Source organism: Propithecus coquereli, unplaced genomic scaffold (assembly GCF_000956105.1).
Source record: "Propithecus coquereli isolate 6110/MARCELLA unplaced genomic scaffold, Pcoq_1.0 Scaffold179, whole genome shotgun sequence".
NCBI lineage: Eukaryota > Metazoa > Chordata > Mammalia > Primates > Indriidae > Propithecus > Propithecus coquereli.
Window position 1 is genome coordinate 4,195,510 of NW_012142634.1, and position 10,409 is coordinate 4,205,918.

A 10,409-nucleotide genomic window follows, 5' to 3' on the forward strand; every position below is an offset into this window, starting at 1 on the left:
CCTTGGCCTCCCAGAGTGCTAGGATTACAGGCATGAGCCACCACGCCCAGCCCCTATTTGTTTTTTGACAAAGGTACAAAAGGTAATTCAATGGAAAAAGGATATTCTTTTCAACAAAGGTGTGACCTTTGTATAAGGTACGAATCTCATACCTTATACAAAAATTAACTCAAAATGTATCACAGATCTAAATATAAAACCTAAAACTATAAAACTCTTAGAAGAAAACAGATCTTTGTGACCTCAGGTTTGGCAATGAGTTGTTTTTGTTTTTTTCCACAAAATGTCTGACTCAAGGCAATTAGGTCTTAAGACATGACACCAAAAACACTAAGCATGAAACAAAAATGTGACGACTTGGGCCTCATCAAAATTAAAAACTTTTGCTTTGCAAAAAAAATATTAGAAAAGACAAGCTATGGACTGGGAGAATATATTTGAAAATAATAGATAAAGAACTTGTATCTAGAATATAAAAGAGAACGTTGTTATTTTTAAGGGGAGCAAAAGATTTAAGTAGACTTAAATAGACATTTTACCAGAACAGATACAAGGATGGACACCTGGAAAGAGTTCAACATTGTTAGCCATTAGGGAAATGCAACTTTAAACCATGGTAAGTCCAACAAAAAAAGGAAGAAGAAGAAAAAAAAAAACAAAACCGTTAATGAGATATTACACACATATTAGAACAGCTAAAATTTTAAAAAATAGTTAACACTACTAAGTACGGGCAAAGATGCAAACAACTGGGTCTCTTATACGTTGTTGGTGAGAATGCAAAATGGTTGCAGCCACTCTGGAAAGTAGGCAGAATCTTAATCATACATTTACCATATACTTAACTGTGCCTTATCTAGATATTTACCTAAAGAAATGAAAGATTATGTTCATATAAAAACCTGTACATACACATGTGCTTATAGTTGTCAATAGGTATCGAAACCTGGAATCTAAATGTCCTTCAGCAAGTGAATGGTTAAACAAATTTTGGTTCAGCTATTGTTAAGTGAAATAACACTTAACAATAAAAAAAATGAAGTGTTGATTTATGCATATGTTTGGGGGGTGTCCCAAAACCACCCATGTTTGAAGATTTAATAGAAGGACTGTGTGACTCATTTTATAGTTGTACCCCTAAGACTTATCACAGCTGTGTAGTAAGGATACACAGTGGGCTCATAAGGGAGAAACACACAGATGGAGTCTGGAGGAATCCATGTGTAGTCTTATTGCTCTCTCCCATGGGAGAGTTCATGGATCGAAGACTTGATATGAGATGTCATTTCTCAAATTAATTTGTACATTCAACACAACCTTAATTAAAATTTTAGCAGACTTTTTACATAGAAGCTGACAAGGTGATCCTCAAAATTATATTGAAATGTTGAGGATCTAAAATAATCAAGACAAAAACTTGAAGAACAAAGTTAAATACCTTAATTATCTGATTTTAAGACAATACTATAAGCTACAGTGATTGAGACAGTATAGTATTGGAATAAGGATAGACAAATAGAAAATCTAGAAATAGACTAGTATAGTGAGTTGATTTTTGACTGAATTGCCAAATGCCAAAGCTGGAAGGAAAGTCTTTTAATTTCATAGTTCTAGTACAAGTGGATATTTGTTTGGAAAAAAATGAGCTTTGACCCCTATGTTGCACTGTAAACAAAAACATTTATTTCATGTGGATTAATTATGGCCCTAAATTTGAAAAATAAAAAACATAGAATATCTTCATGACCTTAGGATCATTAATCATAAAAGATAAAATTGATAAATTAGATTAATTGATAAATGAAAAAATTCTCGTCAAAAGGCAACCTACAGATTGGGAGAAAATATTTGTACTACATATATCTGATAAAAGGCTTGCATGCACTGTAATCCTAGCACTCTGGGAGGCTAAAGTGGGTGGATAGCTCAAGGTCAGGAGTTTGAGACCAGCCTGAGCAAGAGTGAGACCCCGTCTCTACTAAAAATAGAAAGAAATTATCTGGATAACTAAATATATATATATAGAAAAAATTAGCCGGGCATGGTGGCACATGCCTGTATGTAGTCCGCACTACTCAGGAGGCTGAGGCAGTAGGATCGCTTGAGGCCAGGAGTTTGAGGTTGCTATGAGCTAGGCTGAAGCCACGGTACTCTACCCCAGGCAACAGAGTGAGACTCTTGTCTCAAAAAAAAAAAAAAAAAAGGCTTGCATGCAGAATACATTAAAGAATTCATACAAATTAGTGATGCCACAACAAAATCGGTTTTTGAAAATGGGCAAAACTGTGAGTAGGCCCTTCACTAAAGGATTTATTAGAATGGTCAGTAAACATCTGAAAGAGTATACAACATCATTAGGGAAATACATATTAAGACCACAGTGAGACACCACTGCATACTCAGCATAATGACTAAGAGTTAAAAAGATTGACAAGACCAAGTGTTGATGAGGTGGAACAACTGGAACCCTCGTACACTCTGAGTGAGACTATAAAAGTCTATATATTGTCTCTCAGTTCCCCTGCCTACTTAAACTAGGGCAAGATTGAGTGCAGTGGTGCTCAAATTCAAATGGCTAAAAATTCATGGTGCTATTTGTGGAGCTCTGGACATATAGTGATATATGATAGCGTGATAGCCAAGTGTGCTAAGCAGGACTTTTGGTTGCAAATGACCCAACTTGGTCTTACTTAAACCAAAAGATGAATACATTGGTTCATGGGTGGGCTGTTGTCAGGCTCACTTAAAAACAAGTATATAAATGATGTCTGCAGGAATTGCCTCTTTGCTTTCCTCTGGGATAGCTTAGCCTTCAGACAGATTTTGGTCACAGCGGCTACATGTAGCTTCAGGGTTGTAACCTATCAGTATTGCAACCCCCATTACTAAACCCTATTCCTAGAATTGTCTTTGATTTGTTCACCCCAAAACCAAACACCAGAATCATTGTGAGGCCTAGGTCAGGTATACCCTTGAACTGAAAGTGAGGGTGCAGTGGTTGCTCTCTCATAAAGAAAGTATGTGACAAAAGGTGTGGGGAATGGAAGCTAGTCTTGCAAAACAGCATATTTTCACAACATTAATTCCTTGGTAGCTGTTATGTCCCATGTCTTTGCTAGTTCCTGGGGACATGAAGGTTAATTGTGAATAGAGAGCAAATTTGTGGGCCGGTATTGAAAACTTGATATGTATGGCCTCGTTTAGTTTTTGTTGTTGGTTTTATTCTTATTCTCTTACAAGCACGTAGTACTCCGAGTACTTGACTTTCTAGTAGTGCCCATCCTTGTCCTTGGATTACCATTATTGTTTCTTCCCTCAGTGCCCTACGTCTAGAATATGTGATTCCTTTACACTTCAGCATATTTCATTTCTACACCTCTTTCAAGGTCTCGCTCAAATACCATCTTTTTCAGAAATCCTCTCTGAGATTCTTTGATCCACCTTAGTTTTTCTTCTTTGCTTTTAAGCCATTATTCTATTCATAGCTTATTTTAGCTCTAAATATCCTTGCAGCACCTGGCAGAGTGTTGGGCAAACAGTAGGCTTAATAAACAATGAACAGTTATTGCTGCACTCTTGATTTGGGGGGAATTATCTATTCCTTTAATTGTCCGGCAGTACCAGATACTTCTCCCATCCAAGTACTAACCAGGCCCGACCCTGCTTAGCTTCCGAGATTAGACGAGATTGGGCGTGTTCAGGGTGGTTTAACCATAGACCCAGATACTTCTAAGTTGGCCTTTACTTTAGAAAATTGTGTTGGTATACTTGCAAGTTACTTAGGAGTAACTTACTGCTCCCCAATTATTGCTTTATTTTTTTTTTTTTTTTTTAAAGACAGTCTGGCTCTGTCACCCTAGCTAGAGTACACTGTTGTCATCATAGCTCACTGCAACCTCAAACTTCTGGGCTCAAGCAGTCCTCCTGCCTCAGCCTCATGAGTAGCTGGGACTACAGGTGTGCACCACAATGCCCAGCTAATTTTTTCTGTTTTTGGTAGAGACAGGGTCTTGTTCTTGCTCAGGCTGGTCTCGAACTCTTGACCTCAGGTGATCTTCCCACCTCAGCCCCCCAGAGTGCTAGGGTATAGTCGTGAGCCAGCGTCCATGGCCCCCAGTTACTGTTTAATGTAGCTCCATCACCCGTTATCTGGTATGCTCATGTTTCTTACACAAATGCAGTCAGAATAGTATTGTTGAGGTCACAATCATGGCTGTGTATAAGTCTTTTCTTTAAATATCCATTTTTGCTACATGCAGAAATACTCCTTTTTTCCCCCAATTCATTGATCATTTATTGGTACACATCTAGTAGAGCAGTGATTCTTAAACTTCAGTAGAGTCACCTTGGAAGGCTTTTTAACACTTGAGTCGTGAGGCTCCACCCCAAGAATTTCTGATTCACTAGGTTTGGGGTTGGCTGAATAATTTGCATTTCTAACAAGTACTCAGGTGATACTAATGATGCTGATCAGGAAACAGGCTTTGAGGACCAGTTTACTAGTGGGTTTAATGCTCACACATCAAAATCACCTGAGGAAGCCCCCCCACTCCCCTACTTAATTTTCAGAACTGGTCTTTGTCCAGTTAAGTAAAAGTGTTTGGAAGCTCTGCTAAAGCATGGTGTTAGCAGGATTTTATGAGCATTTCTAACAGAATCAGCTCCATAACAAATGTGGACAAAATTTTTTTACTCCACATCTCCATAGCACCTGTGCGATGAATATGAACGGTGGCAGGATTGGCCAACTGTGTGGTTTGGTGGTTTTAGTTCACATAAATCTGTATTCCATCAGTAACTCACTCTTTGGGGTCTTGGCCAATTTCTTTAAGTGCTTCCTGCAGATTGTTTATTAATTGTAAGGGATAAATAGTAGCTATACAGTGCAGAAATTGACTATCACTTTGACTGGGTGATCAAAATTACCATTACCAAAGAGGGAAAGATGGATATCATGTCTCTCCAGATACCATACTTTTAGAAAGACACAGCGTCACTTACATAATAGTCTGATTGGTCATACTTGAATGGAATCTATCTAATTATAAGGAATCAGACAAATCCAAAATGAGACGCATTCTATTTTTTTCCGAAAGGACCTATATTATTCTTAAATAGCAATATCATAAAAGATAAAGATTGAGGAAACTATTCCAGATTAAAGGAAATTAAAGAGACGTGATAGCTAAATGCAATATATGATCCTAAGCTGGGTCCTGTACTGAAGGGAAGAAGTGCTGTAGAGGTGCAGTCTCGAACCCCTGGCCTGCGGACCCGTACTGGTCTCTGGCCTGTCAGGAACTAGTCACAGCAGGAGATGAGCAGCAGGCAAGCAAGCAAAGCTCCATCTGTATTGATAACCACTCCCCATCACTCGCATCACCACGTAAGTTCCGCCTCCTGTCAGATCAGCGGCAGCATTAGGTTCTCATAAAGAGTGCACAACATAGATCTCTCGCACGTGCATTTTATAGTAGGGTTCACACTCCCATGAGAATCTAATGCCTGATGATCTGAGGTGGAGCTGAGGGGGTGATGCTAGTGCTGGGGAGCGGCTGCAGATACAGATTATCATTAGCAGAGAGGTTTGCACAATAAATGTAATGCACTTGAATCGTCCTGAAACCACCCCCTCACCTCCAACCCCGTCTGGGGAAAAATTGTCTTCAATGAAACTGATCTCTGGTGCCAAAAAGGTTGGGGACCACTGCAGTAGAGGACAGGATTAGGTCATGTGACAAATTGGACTATGGAGAGGTAAAATAATGTATAATAGTGCAACTTAATATTAAATGGATCAGAAAAATATATATGAGAGATAGAGCAAATGGGGTGTAGATACAGGTGTTGTTTGCAACTTTGAGATTATTCCCGAATTAAACATTTAAAAAAAAAAAACCAGACACCCTCTGCTCTTCATTTCAGGGTAGTTGAAAAGATTTTTTAACACCTACCTAAAAATGTTTTGGAAAAACAGTGTTTTACAAATGCTGGCTCATATGCTGCTTAGTCTAGGTAGCCTCAAAGCTCATGTTCTCAGCTAGCTTATTAGCTCTAGGGAGCTTGCAGGAGGTCAGCATCCTCCTGATTTATAATATCCAACCCCCAGTAGGGCAGCTTCTTGAGTGTCTTGTGTAGTGCTTCAGACACACGAAGTATAAAATTCATCATTCTATCTAAAATTCATTCTATCATAGTAGCAAATTTTAGTTCAGTTTTAACTGGCTAAACTAATGTGTGATTCACTTGATCATAGTCTGTCATTATATATTGTACCTTTTAGCTTTGAAAAAAAAGATTTCTCTTTCAGCCCAAAATGGAGTTAATCCTGAGTGGGAGAAGAAAGTAATTGAATATTTCAAGGAAAAGCTGAAGGAAAATAATGCTCCTAAATGGGTAAGCTTATTGCTGTTTTGGGGGAGAGGGTTGGGCAGGCTATAGTTTCTCTCAGTAGAGTAGTAACCCACATGTAATTAAAAAATATGTAAATTACTGTGTACTTCTGCTTTTAAGTACATTGTGTAATATTAAAAGATTTTGGTCTCTTTTGCAACTTAAGTTCAAACAGTTAAATGCTTCTATATTGTGCCTCTAGGTGGCAGTAAATGACCACATTACTTCTTAAGACAAATCTTAAATTGCGAGACCTTTGATTATCTTCATTTTAAAAGAATTGGCATGTACTATTTTTAAGGGAAGAGCTCAACAGAGTAAATGCCTTTTTGCTAACTGAAAAGTATATTCTGAAGGAAAAGCATCCTTTTACATTATGGTCAAATGTTATCTTACAAACTTGTAAGAACTTGGAAAGTACTTTTGTCCCAATAGTTATGTTGACCATTGAGACTGTGTGGCTCGCTAATGGAGCCAGTGATGTGTGTGTGTGTGTGTGTGTGTGTGTGTGTGTGTGTGTGTGTGTGTGTGTGTGTGTGTGTAGCAGTTTGAGTCTATTATATATGCTTAATGTTTTTTATATACAGGATATTTTGTTGACTTATTTGTTTTCCTTTAAGGTACCATCATTGAATGAAGTTCCCCTTCATTATTTGAAACCTAACAGTTTTGTGAAATTTCGTTGCATGATTCAGGATATGTTTGACCCTGAGTTTTACATGGGAGTTTATGAAACGGTTAACCAAAACACAAAAGCACGCGTATGTATTGCTTTTTTATAAAACTTTCTGCTTATAATTTTTGGTATTAACTTTGTTCTTTGTTTATGGTATTGTTGGTTCTGGTATATTGATATAATACTGTTATCCTATATTTTGGGTCATAGGTTCTTCATTTTGGAAAATACAGAGATGTAGCAGAGTGTGGGGTATGTATCTTTAAGATATATAAAACATTTTTAATAAGAATTTTTTCATAAGCAGAGAATTTATTCATTTGATCTTAAATTTATCTTGTGTATAAGTAAGTTTTAAGAAATCATGTGAAATGTTTTCTTTATTTGGCTTTAAGATTTTTTCTGATATGATTTTTTTTATCTTCTGAAGATCTTTTAGAAGAGGGAATATTGTAAATGATAAAATTAATTTCTTTTTCTAATATCTATATACTTGGTTAAAAAATTCACAGGTTATGATCAATTCTTTTAAAATGAAAGTAGGCCAAACATGGTGGCTTATGCCTATAATCCCAGCACTTTGGGTGGCCAAGGTGGGAGGATCGCTTGAGGCCAGGAGTTTGAGACCCCATCTCTACAAAAAATAAAAAAGTTGGCCAGGCGGGCCTGATGGCTCACGCCTGTAATCCTAGCACTCTGGGAGGCCAAGGTGGGTGGATTGTTTGAGCTCAGGAGTTCGAGACCAGCCTGAGCAAGAGCGAGATCCCATCTCTACAACAAATAGAAAAAAAATAGTAAAAACGATTATATCAACATGTCAAAATAAATGTTATTACCAAAAATGTCTCCCATAGTTTGCTCTTTGTTTTTCATGTGTTTCTGTTGAAACACAGACCCTGATTTTCAAGTGTTGAAAAGAAAACAAGTACCACAGGTGGAGATTGACTAGGCAGGGGCCCAGTAGAAAAGTGGGACCTCTGTGGAGTTACCTACATTCTGGGTCTAGTTCTCTGCTTTGTGAATCCAGAATCTTAGTTTATCAGGTTATCTGGTCCTTGGAATCTAATTCCTGCTTACTGAAACCTCAAGAGGTGAATATATCAAACCCTTATATTAGCCTGTTAAATTCACAGTAAAAGTTGTTCCTGATTGAATAAAGTATTCTAGATCAGTGGGCAGATCTGGACAGAAGAACAGCCCTAATTTGGAAGGTTATTGCAAAGATTATATTAAAACAAAAATGTAACTTCTAACAATTATTTAGAGTAATGAACTTGTTTGAAAGATGGCACTTCAGGTCTCCCAATGTCTTTTTTCTTTTAGAGTGTTTCCATAAGATAAATATTGTTCCAGGCCTAATGAATCAACTTTATAAATACTTACTGTATCCTTTATTTAAGGAACCCTAATACATTAGGGTAATATATTAATACATAAGTTTTTCTAGTATACAATAATGTAATATAGCTCAGTAATCTCAGCATTTGAAAATGGGCCAGTGAAATAGATGAGACTGTCCATTTGTAACACTACCAAAGGCTAAGACAGAGTTTATATTAGGTCATTAAATATGAAATGTCTGATTTCAAATCAAAAATCTAGTTTATTGTATCTCAAACAAGCAGTACATTAAGCAAAGTATGCACCTAAACTGGTGACACAGTTTTGCCATCTTAACAGTAGCTTGTTTATGCCAGTAGCAAAGAAGCCTGGAGAGCAAGAGACAATGAAATCGTGAAAGGTGTTTTCCACAGCTTGTCAAGAATTGAATATTTTTCCTTGGAAGAAGTGGTCCAAAGCCTGGAAGACATGGTAATCAGTTGATGCAAGATGATGCAAGGTCCAGTGACTATGGTGGATGACAGAGAATTTCCAAGTCCAGCTTCTATAGCTTGAGCAGCATTGTTCATGCAACTTGTGGTTGAGCATTGTCTTGCAAGAGGATTGGGCTGTCTCTGTTGTCCAATTGCAGCTTCTTCATCATGAGCATCCTCATCATTTCATCCAGTTGATTGTGCAGACATACATTGTAATCGAGTGACCAGGTTTTGTGAAGCTGTAGTGGATAATACCAGTGCCAGAGCACCAAACAAACACCGTTAGCTTTTTTTGATGAATATTCGGTTTGGGACTGTTTTGGCATTTCATCTTTATCCAACAATTGGGCCAAACGCTTGCGATTATCAGAAGAATCCATTTTTCATCACACATAACAATATGGTGTAGAAATGGTTCATCTTTATGTCGTGACAGCAAGAAAGGCAAGCTGAGAGACAATTTCTGTGCTGATGCTTGTTTAATTTGCATGTATCCAGCTGCTTTACCTTGCCGATTTGTTTCAAAGGGTCCAAAAATATTGGTCCAATATTGGTCCAACTGGACCGATATTTTTGGACCATTTGATCAAACCTTGCTGCTAATGCACCTGTGGATTGAGATAGATTTGCTTCCACTGTAGCTTTCAACTCATCATTATCCACCTTGGTCTCAGGTCACCCATGTGGCTCATTTTCAAGATGAAAATCACCGGAACAGAACTTCTCAAGCCATCAATGTACTGTATGTTCATTAAACACATCCTTCACAAACACTTCATTGATGTTTCAAGCTGTCTGAGCTGCACTGGTTCCAATGATGGAACTTGTTGGAAAATAACACGAATTTTTGACTTACCCACGGTTTCACAAAAATCGCTCTAAAAAAACCTTGAAAGATAATCACAAGCCACAATGTACATTTGCAGACTGAGGATATACCTTCACAATAAAATAAGTGTCAAAGTGAAATGTCAGAGATATCAACTGTCAAACTTAGTCGTTAAGGGAATCAGACTTTTCATACTTAATAACCTATACCTATGTTGCTAAAGAGTTAAGAATAAAAGCCCCATTTCAGGAAAAGGGGAACTTGAGCCTGGACAGAGGGAAGCAAACAAAAATCCCAGCTTGTATACATTATCTCAGGCTCAAACTTGATATCTCTTAGACCCTTTCTTCCTCTTAGGGTTTTCTATGTATATTTGAAATAAAGAATATGCCTTTCCTAAGGAATAATATCTGACTTTTAAATCTCATCTAGAGCTACCTAATAAGGAATATAGGTCATTAAATTCCTGTATTGTAATAGGCTAATTCTGATACTTTTCTATAAAAGAGGCCATGGGATTGCCATGTGCTTTGTCTTTGAAAGGATTAAAAAGGATTTAATTTTGTAACCTAAGGTACTGTGTATTATGGATTTGAGGGAGAGGTAGCATTTTGATTATTGCATTTGAAATGATTTTACATCAGTTTTCTTTTAGAAATGTTAATTAGGAGTTGCTTGTTAATTAAATTAACTC

At 37.3% G+C, this 10,409-nt stretch overlaps 1 protein-coding gene across 1 annotated transcript in view; it reads left to right on the forward strand.

Annotated features, from left to right (window-relative positions):
• The window catches only part of MCMBP (minichromosome maintenance complex binding protein), an 83,698-nt gene that overhangs the window by 49,726 nt on the left and 23,563 nt on the right, over positions 1-10,409 (forward strand). Inside the window, exons 2-4 of the mRNA XM_012642386.1 lie at positions 6,311-6,396; positions 7,014-7,154; positions 7,280-7,321. Coding sequence (XP_012497840.1) covers positions 6,311-6,396; positions 7,014-7,154; positions 7,280-7,321 — 269 coding nt within the window. The remainder of the gene's footprint in view (positions 1-6,310; positions 6,397-7,013; positions 7,155-7,279; positions 7,322-10,409) is intronic.